The sequence below is a fragment of the Aquarana catesbeiana genome, linkage group LG04 (assembly GCF_042186555.1).
Source record: "Aquarana catesbeiana isolate 2022-GZ linkage group LG04, ASM4218655v1, whole genome shotgun sequence".
NCBI classification, from domain to species: domain Eukaryota; kingdom Metazoa; phylum Chordata; class Amphibia; order Anura; family Ranidae; genus Aquarana; species Aquarana catesbeiana.
Window position 1 is genome coordinate 415838040 of NC_133327.1, and position 13912 is coordinate 415851951.

Below are 13912 nucleotides of genomic sequence, written 5' to 3' on the forward strand. Positions count from 1 at the left end.
ATGGAATACAAATGATTAGAAATCACATTTGGAAGTACAGCAATAAAAAAATTACACAATATCAATAAAAAAAAGCAAAAAAAAAAAAGACAGACATACCTCTGGAGTGCCACAGAAAGTAGAAGTTGTGCCATTGGGCTCAATGTTTTCCTTGCAAAGTCCAAAATCGGTTAGGACAATGTGACCCTGTGAATCCAGTAGTATGTTCTCAGGCTTCAAGTCTCTGCAAAGAAAAAGCAAATAAGATAAGACAGTGCTCAATGCCTACACACAAGACAGTGCTCGGTGCATTCGACATATGGAGTCATCTGGATTAAGGAAAGCCAACTGACCTGTAAACAATATTCAGAGAATGCAGGTATCCCAGTGCACTGGCTATTTCAGCTGCATAAAATCGAGCTCTTGGTTCCAGGAAGCAACGCTCTCTTTGTAGATGGTAGAATAGCTAAAAAGAGAAAATATAAATAAAGATTAGAAAAGACGCTCAAGCAGCTGCACTTAGACAATTGACGTGTACTGGTATGCAAAGCTAGAAGACAATGGCTGGAAGTTGCTGGCTGCAGCAGCCTGACCCTTGGCAGCCCATAGGGAAATGCTAAATCTAGTAACTTTCCACCCTTCAGCAGTATTTTCCCATAGTGAAAGAAAAAAAAAAAGACAATGCTACAGCTAGCTGAAATGGGAAAAAAAGTTTGCTGGATGGAACTCCTGCTTACCTCTCCACCATTGATGTAATCCAAAATGAAGTATAATCGGCTGGACGTCTGGAAGGAGAAGTGAAGCCCGACCAGGAAAGGGTGCTTGACGTTTTTTAATAGCACGTTGCGTTCTGACATTATGTGTTTCTCCTGAGGATATAAAAAAGAAGAGAAAAAGCACATCAAACTACTGACAAACCTGAAAACACTACCATCACAAAAAATTAATTAATTAATTAAATATATATATATATATAGATATATATATATATATAGATATATATATATCTATATATATCTATATCTATATCTATATCTATATATATTAGTTTTTTATTATTATTACTTTTAAAGAAAAATAATATTAATTAAATAAATATTTCTGTTTATAAGAAGCAACCGGTTTCATTTTTTTTTCTCCAAACCAGGTTTAAAAAAAAGAAACAAACATTGTGATTGGTTGTTATGGGCATGAAGATGTTTTTCCTATAACACTCATAATACATCAACCCATATTTCACAACTGATTATAGACTTATAATGTTGGTTTCCTTAGCAGCACACTGTTTGTCATAACTTTTCCTCGTTCTCAAGAGCACAGTTCATAATTCCAGACTGACCAGTATGAGTCACATTGAAGCAAGTAAACACAAGTCATAATTACCTCTTTTTTCTTAAGGATGGCTTTCTTCTGTAAAACTTTAACCGCATAGAATTTTTCATCGGCTGTGTGCCTTGCCAGGAGCACTTTTCCGAAGCTGCCCTTCCCGATGATTTTCAGAAACTGGAAGTCGGATGGCTTGGCATGAGGATTGGATGATGGACCAAGGTTGATCTGTTGTGATGGGCTAGGCTGAAAGGCAAAATGGTCTTACTTAGTATATGGCAAGGTATCCATATAAGTTGTTTTAAAAAAATTAAAGCATCTTAGAAGCCTATAATCAACAGTTATATGCATTTGGCATCTTAGAAGCCTATAATTAATTGTGATATGCATTTGATGCCTGTGTACTATTAGATGACAAGATTTAGATTGTAAGCTCCATGAGCAGGATCCTCCTATTCCTTCTGTATTGAACTGTATTGTAATTGTGCTGTCCCCCTTTATGTTTTAAAGTGATGCGTAAGCTGTTGGCACTATATAAATCCTGAATAATATTAATAATATATTGGGCATCTTGATGTTGAGCATTGAAGATAGATAATATGTTTCTGAACTGCAACATAGACTGGTATCAATCCCTGTGATGCTATGCAAGAACCCACAAAGGGGAAAAACTGGGGAAAATTTTGACTTTTTGATACCAAAAAAGATATACGCAATATAACAAGACAAACACTTGTCTAAAAGTATATGCGAACAATATTAAAAAGCCCCTAGAAGAGGGGGGGTTAATATAGTGCCACATAAAATGATCAAGTACAGAACTATAGAAGCTAAAACTATATAGGACACAAGCTTGAGCATTGAAGAAACGTGCTTCAAATTGCTCCGGTGGGAATGGGTTGCAAACTGCAGGTCATAGATGTGAACCAGCCACATAACATACACAATTTCTACTTGGCGTGTATATTAATATCGCAAAATGCAAGCGTTTTGCAGCATGAAAATAGACACAGGTTCAACAATCATTAACAGAAGCGACATAGATACTTACAGGGGGCGAGGGATTGCCGTTTAACAGTTCTGGCTCTGAAGGTTGTGAAATATTCAGGATGGATTGCACTTCATTACTGAAATAAAAGAACAAAAAAACAAACTTGTGAATAAACTCCACTTTGGCCAGTAGGAGGCAGTGTCACACATACAATTCTGACTCATAGGATACTATGAATGGAAGAAAAGTATTCTCTGCCTTCAGATCAGCCTCTCATCATTGTATTTTGGGAGCGATACAAAAATCCAAGGACTGCTCGAGTTATAAAGCTCATCATACACGTTACAATCGGATTGTACAATTTAGATCTCCCAAATAGTGCTAGTTGATTGGATAGCTTAGGTAGGTCCTCAAAGACCATCGTTTAGGTACGATTGTAGCATGTATGGTGAAGAATGATGGCTGGTATATAGAAAGCAGGCAGATTTGTGCAGTCATCAATGAATAGAGAGATTTCCTAGCTGTAAATGATGAAGTTGGGTCCAACCCATGTCTAGGAGGTAAGTAAGAAAGTCCACTTACTGCTTGCAGGTGTAGGTGTTGGTGGAGATCTTCTGGATGAAGTCATTGAGGCCCATTCTCCTCTGCTTCATGAAAGCTGTAAGACACAAGAGATAGGTAGAAGATGAGTACAGCTATAGATGATGGTCCACCCAGTGTCCCCCTATGTCCTCTCCATTGGGGTCCCCCATGTCCTCTCCTGAGCACTCACCGATCAGCAGGGCCACCATGCCCCTCATCTTGGAGTAGGTGAGTGTGCTGGGCACGTTGTCCGGGCTCTTTACTGTCATAGTGATATAGTAGATGGATAAGTCCCAATAGGAGATTGTACAGTCCCGAGAGCTCCGCTGATTCTACTGCCCTCCCGGCTCTGTCTGCCTTTATATATGGGATGAGCTCGGGGGGCGGGGCTTAGCACACAATGAAACAAACTTGGCTCGGGTTCAAAGCGCCCAGATCCAGCTGGGGTCAGTCAGCTGGTGAATACCGGGGCACCGCCCCCTCGTTCGTCTGATGACGCCACAAGGGGGCGGGGTGTGCGCGGCTCACCTCTTTTTCTGGAGAGAGAAGAACTTCGTGTCCTCCGATGTGATCGGCCTGTGCCAAGAGGAAGGAGAAGGGGGGCACCTATGTACAGTACATACCACAACGCCCAGCAGAACCTGCTTCACCAGGAACGTACAACAGAGACACTGCGGGCTAAATTCACTATGTTCCCATACTAATCACACATAGGCAGCGGAGGCACTAGGTAAAGTGAACGGGGCTTGTCATATACAAGGGACGGAGGCTGGGATCACACAGATATAGGGGTACAGAGCTGGGATCACACAGATATAGGGGTACAGAGCTGGGATCACACAGATATAGGGGTACGGGGCTCTGATCTCATAGGACTAGGGGTACAGGGCTGGGATCACACAAATATAGAGGTACAGGGCTGGGATCACACAAATATAGGGGTACAGGGCTGGGATCACACAGATATAGGGGTACAGGGCTGGGATCACACAGATAAAAAGGTACAGGGCTCTGATCTCATAGGACTGGGGGTACAGAGCTGGGATCACACAGATAAAAGGGTACAGGGCTCTGATCTCATAGGACTGGGGGTACAGGGCTGGGATCACACAGATAAAAGGGTACAGGGCTCTGATCTCATAGGACTGTGGGTACAGGGCTGGGATTACACAGATAAAAGGGTACAGGGCTCTGATCTCATAGGACTGGGGGTACAGGGCTGGGATCACACAGACAAATGGGTACAGGGCTGTGATCACATAGATGGGGGGGGGGGGGGCAGAGGTTGAAATCCCACAAGGCAGTGAGTACAGGGCTGTGATTTGCTAGGACAGGGGGGTACATGGCACTGATCACACACAGAGATTAAAGGGGTACAGGGTTGGGATCACACAGATGAAGGGGTACAGGGCTGTGATAACATAGAATAGGGGGTATAGAGACTGAAATTCCACAAATCAGGGTGTACAAGGTTGTGATCTCAAAGATCAAATGGGCTGGGGAAGTGATCCCACAGATCGGGGATACAGCGGTTGTGATCATACAGATAAAGTGGTAGGGAGGCTATGATCTCATAGGATAGGGGGTTCAGGGTTGTGATCATATAGATTAGGGGGTACAGAGGCTGTAATCCCACAAATCAGGAGGTATAGGACTGCGATCTCATAGATCACAAGGGCTGGGGTGGTGATCCTACAGATCAGGGGGTACAGAGGCTGTGATCACACAGATCAGAAGGGACTGGTCTGGGACATGGATCACACAGATCCAGGGATACCGACTAGTGAACCTATAAGCGATGCAGAGGCTGTGACTCCATAGATCAGAAAGGACTGGGGTAGTCATTTTACAGATCAGGGGGCACAGAGACTGTTATCTTATAGATCAGACGGTACAGAGGCTGTAATCCCACATATATAGGGGGTACCGAGCTGTGATTCCACTCTCATAAAGTGGGTATAGGATCTGTAATCCCACCACAAATCAGGGGGTACAGGGCAGTGATCCCATAGATCAGAAGGAACTGGGGAATGATCTCATAGGGTTGTGCAGTGATAGATCAGAAGGGACCGGAGCAGTGACCCCACAAATAAAGGGGCACAGCCAGGACTATGATCACACAGATGAGAAGGGACTGGGGCATGGATCCAGTAGGTCAGAGGTTTAGCCTAGGGCAGTGATCCGATAGATCAGAAGGGACTGGGCCAGTAATCTCACAGATTAGAGGGATGATCACATGTGCCCAGGATCCCCCTGTCTATTCTAAGCACACAAGACTCAGAGCTGAGCTGATGAAAGTATAAAGCATTGCACTGCTCCACTCCACAACCACATCACATCTAATAATAAGAGGGGATCCCTATCAGAGTCAGAACACAGTAATGACCATTAGATCAGCAATGTACATGGAATCATGGAGTTTTTATCCCTGCAATACCTGGAATCATTAAGTTTTTATCCCTGCAATAGGAATCCATTGCTCTCCACCTATACTGAGCTGTATTAGCTGTTCTGCATGGAGCAGGTGTTTCTCCAACGCACTGGTGGGAGGCAATGACAACAACACACAGCACATCCATCCCACTCATTTTGCTCATCTCCCCCCATAGCACATGTCACCGTGGGCAGAGGGAGTCCCTGTGGAGGTGTGTGGACAAGTGTGACAAGGAAAACAAAGCCAGGCATACCCTGCTGAGCTGATCAGACTGATCCCACCACTCTCCCAACCAGTCTGATGATTTCAACAGTCACTGCATTAGAAAACATCGATTTCCTCTATGTTACTGGTTCTGGGGTCACTGGGCAGGATTGGGTGACAGGGATGCATCTACTATAGGGGACAACACTGGAGCAGCTGTGCATAGCAAACAATCACCTTCTAGCTTCAGCTTGTTCAGTTAAGCTTTGAAAATGAAAGATGGAAGCTGATTGCTCCAGTTTTGATAAATTCTCCTCAACGTTTATTATCGCCTTCAATATACTTTATATATGAGATATATCTGCACTAAGTGATTGCTTCACTCTGCCACCATGTAGAATGCTTGGACCTGCAGATGTGTGTCTCTGCAACCTGTTTATTGTGATAGCCACCAAAAAAGTGCAAAATGTTTAGCAAAAAATTTAAAACTGATTAAAAAAGAAAGAAATGCTTCTAAATGCCCTCAAAATGCATTGTGGTGTCCATCAATGCAATTGCATCGCACTGCTTCTCAATCACATGGCATTTATGCGATCTGCTGCAGGCGTCAATGTTAAAGTAATGACACCCCTTGAACCGGATCACAATAGGCAGTGTGATTGCCAGAATAGCATTGCATGGGTGTTCACAGGTTCTATTCTGGGGAAAAAAAGGGTCCTGCACCGTTTTGGTGCGGATGCAATGTGATCTGAGCCATACAAAATGCAGTGCGATTGCCGTGCAAAATAAATGCGGTATTTTCCACACACCAGTGTGGACCTAAGTTCAACTATGTAGTGCAAGGGGCTGCCTGATTGCATACAAATTGAAAATGTTTAGGTTTGACCTCATCTGGTATTGGTAAATCTAAAGGAAAAAAATCGAAAGAAAATTGTATGGTGTGTATCCAGCTTTAGTGACACTGCACAGCTTCTCCTGCTGTCACTTTCAGCAATAGCACTTTCCCAGCACAAGGGGGCGCCCACAAGACATACTGATATATCCAGACCCTACATTCTATAGTACATACAGTAAAGCTGTGCTCTGAAATCTACACTTTACTTTTTTTTTTTTAACTGACATTTCACTGTACTCATTAAACTAACCACAAAGTGACCGAGAAGCCAATTGTCACATGTCACAGGCTGGATTTTTAGATGAGATGTAAACTTTTTGTTTTCCTATGACTGACCATGATCATGTATCCTAAAGTTACAAGTGAAAACATTGATACAAAGTGGCAACATATTTTCCAAATAAGAAAGGATCATCCAAAACAAATGAAACTAGAGCAGGAAACCAAATCCTGTGTAAGCAGCAGTAAGTGATCTCCATCAACCCTTTCATCATGGTATGATAAATACCATCCATCAGCCAGCACATCTCCTCCTAAAGTCATTCAAAGTGAGCTGATAATCCTCAGACAATACTAAATCCATAAAGACACTAAACACATCAGGCAGACAAGTTATTGACAGACCCAGCATGATCAGCAGAAAACAATAGGACTTTCACTTGTTTACAAGTCTGCAGGACAATGTCACCCTCCCCAGTCCCAGATCTTCACACCTGATCCTCTTCATTTATATGGTGATCAGAGTGTACACAATGGCTGTATCTATAGATCAGGAAAGCTTACCTTTCAGAGGAGACTTTTCTGTCTTGGTTCTCATGTTGGAATGCAGAGATGTAATAATAATCCACAGTCAGATCTCACTCCACCCCTCCTTCTACAGTGCTCAGGGAAAAGAGAGCCTCTCCACTGCAGCCTGCTACTTTATGAAGCCACAGGCACTGTGATTAGCATAGAGTAGATAAGGGTAGGTTGCTTGGCTCTGCCCAGGATCACAGTCCAAGTGACAGCAATCAACTGCTTCCAAAAGTCACCAGGGTGAAAGGACTAGAGGAGGGGAGAGGAGAGGAGTAGAGAGGAGGGGAGAGGAGAGGAGGGGGTGACAACCTGGGACAAGGAAGGAAGCTCTCAGGGGTCGCCTGTCTTCTGCTTGCTGTGGCGCCTGGCTGGGGTTGTCACATTGCCTTGTGTCATCTGCAGGAAAGTCAGCTTTGTTGAGACTTTTCTTCCTCCGGGCCGGATACCCAGAGGGTGGAGCAGGCGCCCCCTGTTCAGCCCTGCCACCTACTAAGCATTTCCTAACAGGAAAAATACCATTTTTTTCCTTCCTTAGCTACTGATCCCATCTATGAAGAAAGCTCAATGAGCTTGCACATCGTTGGAGTCTGATCCAATACTACAGGGTCAGCTCACACTTCTAGAAGTACACAAATCAAGAAGCACTCATACTGGATGGCAGCCTACATCAGACTTTCTCTAACTTTTTAACATAGAGGAACTCCTGAAATAACTTTCAGATCTCAGGAAACTCCTGATAATTATTATTATATTGATGGATCAGGGGCTGATTTACTAAAACTGGTGCAGCTAGTAGCCAATCAGCTTCTAATTTCAGCTTTTTCAATTAAGCTTTGACAATAAGCCCCCAATCTCATTGAGGCCAAGTTGACATGCGATTTGACATGTCTAATCAATGTCCGAATCAATGGGAGGCCAACTTTGCGGCGCCGCACCGATTCACAAAAGTAATTCCTGCATTACTTTTGGCGACTTCAGTGGCGATTTCAATAGACGTCTGTGCAGGAACCCGCACAGATGTCTCTGAAATTGCTCCCGAAGTCATATGGAAATGCGGGTTTGAAATTGTGCAAATTCAGCTGAACTTGCACGATTTCAAACCCGCATTCAGTGTGAACCCAGGCTAAAACCTGGAAGCTGATTCATTTCTATGCTGCACCAGATTTTGCACTCTCCAGTTCATCCTTTTTCACATTGACAGCGGCTTTGACTTCATCTGAAATCACACAGTTTCAAAGCTGCATGTCAGTGCGACTTCGGGTGCGACTTAGAAGACATCTGTGCGGCTATGCAAGTCGCACCTGAAATTGCCAAAAGTAGTGCAGGAACTAGTTTTTCACTTCGCTGCTGCACCGCAAAGTCCGTGTTGCACCGAACAGTGTGATTGCCGGCAATAGGGTGCAACTTGTTGAATCGCATGACAAGTTGCTCCAATGTGAACAAGGTCTAGTAAATCAACTCCATTAGAGTAAAGAGTGAGCCAAGATGTAAGAAAAAGTAAAAGAATAAAGAATGTGGTATACGAAGCATGTTTGACACCCAGAGGTGTTCTATAAGATACAATTATTTTCAGACATAGAAATAAAATGAAACAAATACTAATACATAAAAACTGATCATTGATGGTCAATTGAAAAATAGCCCATTACATAGATGGTCAATGGCCAGAAGCCCCTTACATTTGAGGTCAGTGTAATGTCCCTTTCCTTGGGGGCATTAAAATGCTACCTTAAATTGGCCATAGGTGGATCTTGTTTTTATCATTCAGCCAGCGGACTGAACAGAGAAAAAAAAAAAAAGGCAAACTGATTCCTTCATTCACAAAAACAAAGTGTATAGAGGAATTCTCCAAGCTGAGACATTGCATTCTGACAGCAGGAACTTCTCTGTCAGATTACACTTGATCAAGAAACATTTTCTAACATTCCAGTTCAACAAAACTCGACCATTAGATTGACTTTTTTTTAACCGTTTCAGCCCCGGAAGATTTTACCCCTTTCCTGACCAGAGCACTTTTTACAATTTGGCACTGCATCGCTTTAAATGACAATTGTGCGGTTGTGCAACGCTGTACCCAAACAAAATTTTTGGTATTTGATCGCCTCTGCATTTTTTTTTGTGCTATAAACAAAAGAACAGCAACGATTTTGAAAAAAACACAATGGGGGTTATTTGCGAAAGGCAAATCCACTTTGCGCTTCAATTACAAACTACAAGTGCAAAGTGCACTTGAAATTGCGGCAAACTAGCGGATAGATTTATGGCATTTTTATTATTATTTATTTTTCCACTAGTAAGGGTGGCAATCTGTGATTTTTATCAGGACTGTGATATTGCGGCGGACAAAGTGGACACTTTTGACACATTTTTCGGACCATTGAAAATTATACAGCGATCAGTGCTATAAAAAGGCACTGATTACTGTAAAAATGTCACTGGCAGGGAAGGGGTTAACACACAGGACAATCAAGGGGTTAACTGTGTTCCCTAGGTGTGTTCTAACTGTAGGGGGGATGGGACTTGCTAGCAGAAGAGAGAAATCGGTGTTCATACTTTGTATGAACACACGATCAGTCTCTTCTGCCCTCAGAGAACCGGGATCTGTGTCACTGTGTCGCTGTGTCGCGAGCGCCCGCCGGGCACTCGCATCAGCTCTGGGGGCGAGCAGCGGGCGCACGTGCGTACCTCTGGCGGCACGAGCGCGTGCCTGGTGGCCACAGGGCAAAGCGATATAACATAACGTTGCTTCACCCAGCCATGCCATTCTGCCGCAGTGAAACTGCGGCAGCTGGTCGGCAAGTGGTTACACATGAGCAGAAGCACATGGATTGAAATTCAACCAGTCCCCGTGGAACCAGCAGAATTTCCATCTTTGGCCAGCTTTACATTAGTGATCAATGAAGAAGTTCCCCCCTTAGATTGGTGGTCAGTGAGAGAAGGATCCACTTAAATTGGTGGTCATTGGAAGAAGGGCAATTTTACACTGGTGTTCAGGGGGGACAATGCTCCTTACATTGATGGTTAGTGGGAGGGATAACCTTCATATTGGTGACCAGTAGAAAGAATAACCTTCATATTGGTGGTCAGTAAGAGGAATAACCTTCACATCGGTGACCAGTAGAAAGAATAACCTTCATGTTGGTGGTCAGTGGGAAGAATAACCTTCATATTGGTGGTCAGTAAGAGGAATAACCTTTATATTGGTGGTCAGTAGGAACTAGGAAGAATAACCTTCATATTGGTGGTCAGTAGGAACTAGGAAGAATAACCTTCATATTGGTGGTCAGTAGGAACTAGGAAGAATAACCTTCATATTGGTGGTCAGTAGGAACTAGGAAGAATAACCTTCATATTGGTGGTTAGTAGGAAGAATAACCTTCATATTGGTGCTCAGTGGGAGAAATAACCTTTATATTGGTGGTCAGTGTAAAGAATAACATTCATAACGGTGGTCACTGGGAAGAATTTCCATTTAAAGATAGCCAAAAAAGATCATTGGTGTCAGTGGATACTTATATGGTAAACAGAGCATTGGCTTGCCCTGGCAACCTGCCATGCCCCCCCTTCTGCACAGCCAAATTATGAGTGCGACTGGGACAGCTTTGACCAAATTTGCTATTCCCCTAACTTATCAAAGTATCATGAAAGCTGTAGCTGAGATCCTTACACTCTGAATTGACCCCTGGGTCCTTTACATTTCAGAAACCACCAGAAATAAGTATGTTGGAAATGAAAGAAAAATCACAGTAGAGAACATTACTGAGGGGACTAGATTCTAGATCGTCAACACATTCCCGTCCTTCCCTAGAGCTTATATGCATTCCCGTCACCTGTTATTTCCTGCTATAGAACAGTCAGTTTACCTTGTTTAGCATTAACTCTAAAACAGTCTTCTACCATAGGTGGCGTAACTGGCCTTATTTTAATCTTGTATTAAAAAACTGTACAAAGGTGCAGTCATTTACATTGCATGCTTTAACATAGCTGTGAGGTATGCAGAAAGATTATACTGCATAGCAATCTCTAAACTCACTGACCTTTAGCACAAACTCACTCAACTCTAGCGTGCAGCTTAGGCTATCGACCCTCGGTTTAAACCCTGTGACCAGACAGAGAAGAACGTTTGTGTTTTAAAGTTTGTTAGGCCCATGTCTTTTCTTATATTGCCATTGATTCGTGTGTTTACATTGAATTATGAAAATACAGAAATGCACATTCACCTTACAAAGGCAATGACAGAAAAGAATGCATTGGCTTGGAAGAATATTTTTTTTGTGAGACCTGATGAAAGAGCAGAAAAGGATTCTTTGCAAGAATGATGCAAAAACATTGTGCACATAGTATGATGACAGTCATCAACTTCTGGTCCCTGGCTTGTTAGGCTGAAAAGTAAGATTACATGTTCTTAAATGCTATGTATTCCCCTATATGGGTATGACTGGTCACAAGTAAATGAAATTACTGCAATCCCTCTCCATAAACTACCAAAAAAGGAATGATCAGATTACTCTGCAATCAGGGCAGTGCTGGGGGCAGCCACTTGTGTGACATTAGCAAATTAATATTCGCTTATGCTTCAGGAAGCGGGTCCTGAGACCCGATTGGCCAGGCAGTCTTAGGCATTCCGGACAATCAGGTCTCAGGACCTGCTTCCTGTTCTGCCGGGAGGAGAAGCAAAGGACCCAACTCTTCCCTCCGCAACCTACTCCCCGCACCTCTACTGCAGCATAAGGTAAGGCCATAGATTGCCACCGTCCTGATCGTTTGGGGAGGGGTAGTGCAAGTGGATCACCATCTTTCTAATCGATCCAGCAGCGGGGGGGTAGTGAGAGGGGATCGCCTCCTTCCCGGTCAATTGAACAAGCGAGCAAACACCAAAATTAAACACCAGCCACCACTGACTGCAGCAAAGATGGCTGCCTCTAGCAATAGCACAGCCTCACACACACACCACACACATTTGGACACTCTAGCCTCAGTGCCACACTAACCATGCCTAACCATGTCATGCCTGAGGCAACTAGCTCAGTTGGCCTTCTGGGAGGCAGGACCCTGTCTACAATCCAAGTTGTGGGTGGGTGCAGCATGGTGCAGTGGCAGTAACACACACCCAGTCCAGATGCAGTTTAAAAACTTGTATTGAAGTCAAAGTACAACAGTTCACAACAAGCCAGGGGGAGAACCCATACATCAAAAGGAGATAGGTCCTTCTGTTCTATTATGGTGGCCTCTAGGTTGCAGGAAACCAAAACTAGAAGATGGGCAACAAGAAAGTTTTTGTTATATAAATCAAAGTCTGGTAGGCCCATGCCTCTGGGTAATTTAGATTTGCTGAGGAATCTATTATGTAAGGAACCACAGTTCCAGATAAATTTGATGAATAAGGATCGTAGGATGTGAAAAAGGTTTTGGGGAATTGGGGAATAGATGGGTGTAGTCTGGAATGTGTATAAAAGTTTGGTAAGAGTATCCATTTATAAGATGTTTATTCTACTGAACTAATGAATATTTTGTGTGGAACAAAAGTCTTTGTAATTCTTACTTAGTATTGGGGAGTGGTTGAGGATGTGTAGGTCAGTAAGTGAGGAGGGGTAAAGCTGCCCAAGTAGGTGATTCTTTTATTTTTTATTAAAAAGAAAAATATTTTTTTTGGAAGGGCAAGGCATTTTTAAAACTTAATCAGAGTCATCTGCATAAAGGGATATTTTGTAATGGAATAAATTAGTTTGGATCCCTTGAAGAACAGATCATGCGTAAACATAAATCTAATCAAAATGTATCCATCAGTATTGGGGAAGAATGGTAAATTTGGTCCTATGTTGACTGCATCTGAGTGTGTAGACCAGAGATAGGCAACCCCCGGCACAAGCGGCACACAAAGCCTCGTTTGCCGGCACCTCCCCATCAGCAGAGCAGCGCAGGGAAGTGTCAGTGAGACACTAATGCATTCCACTTTCAGAGTTCCTGATGCTGTACCTGCACTGAGGGGGAGGCACTGTGCCCCAACACATTGTAAAAGATGGGAAACATTGTTTGGTTCTCTAACTTTGCTGTAGCTGTGATCGTCAGCTTTTGTGATGGGGAAGAGATTAGGTGTAATTCTGCTGGGTGGGGGGGTGGACAGTCCCTGTTTCCAGGAGGAGGAGTACTGTCATTGGCCACTGCTAAAGCCAATCACAGTCCTGCTAGCCCCGCCCACCATCCGTAGGAAGATGACTTGCTTGGTTGCCACTATCAATCTCAGAAAGAAGGGATTTCACTGTGATTGAGAAAACCACAATCAGGTGACAATTTGTAGAATTACTGTTGAGCTTCTGGGAACTTTGTTGAAATTATTCCTGAACCTTTGCATTACTTTCTACCCTTTAAGCCAGTGCCAGTATTCAGCGCAATGAAAATCACACCCAACTTTTGCTGTGGCGCAGAGCGCCGCACTTTTTCTCATCTGCGGGGGCCCAACTTATGATCCTGCACACAGGCCCACTGCTTTCAGAAAATGCCCCTGACCTGAGTTCATCATTGCGCATCCATTCAAGATGCTTGTATGTGACATCACATACATCACATACAAGCACGTGGGCTCTATGCGAGAGTTGGATCAGCAGGATGAGTGTGTCAGGATAGGTAGATGTGTCTCATCTCTGCTTCCTTTCACCACTCTGCATATCATAGATGAGAAGAGGGTACAGCGGTGGAGCAGAAGAGC

The 13912-nt window shown here is 43.4% G+C and overlaps 1 protein-coding gene across 3 annotated transcripts in view; it reads right to left on the minus strand.

Annotated features, from left to right (window-relative positions):
* SGK1 (serum/glucocorticoid regulated kinase 1) overlaps positions 1 to 13912 on the minus strand; it is a 206663-nt gene that overhangs the window by 2310 nt on the left and 190441 nt on the right. The window contains exons 1-7 of one of the 3 annotated variants that reach the window (XM_073627315.1): positions 7195 to 7594; positions 2879 to 2954; positions 2357 to 2432; positions 1363 to 1551; positions 717 to 848; positions 333 to 445; positions 100 to 223 (exon numbers count right to left, since the gene is read on the minus strand). In XM_073627315.1, coding sequence (XP_073483416.1) covers positions 100 to 223; positions 333 to 445; positions 717 to 848; positions 1363 to 1551; positions 2357 to 2432; positions 2879 to 2954; positions 7195 to 7228 — 744 coding nt within the window. In that variant the 5' untranslated portion in view covers positions 7229 to 7594. Of the gene's footprint in view, positions 1 to 99; positions 224 to 332; positions 446 to 716; positions 849 to 1362; positions 1552 to 2356; positions 2433 to 2878; positions 2955 to 3068; positions 3244 to 7194; positions 7595 to 13912 lie in introns of those variants that run through there. The other 2 variants (XM_073627314.1, XM_073627312.1) reach the window with 2 other exon arrangements.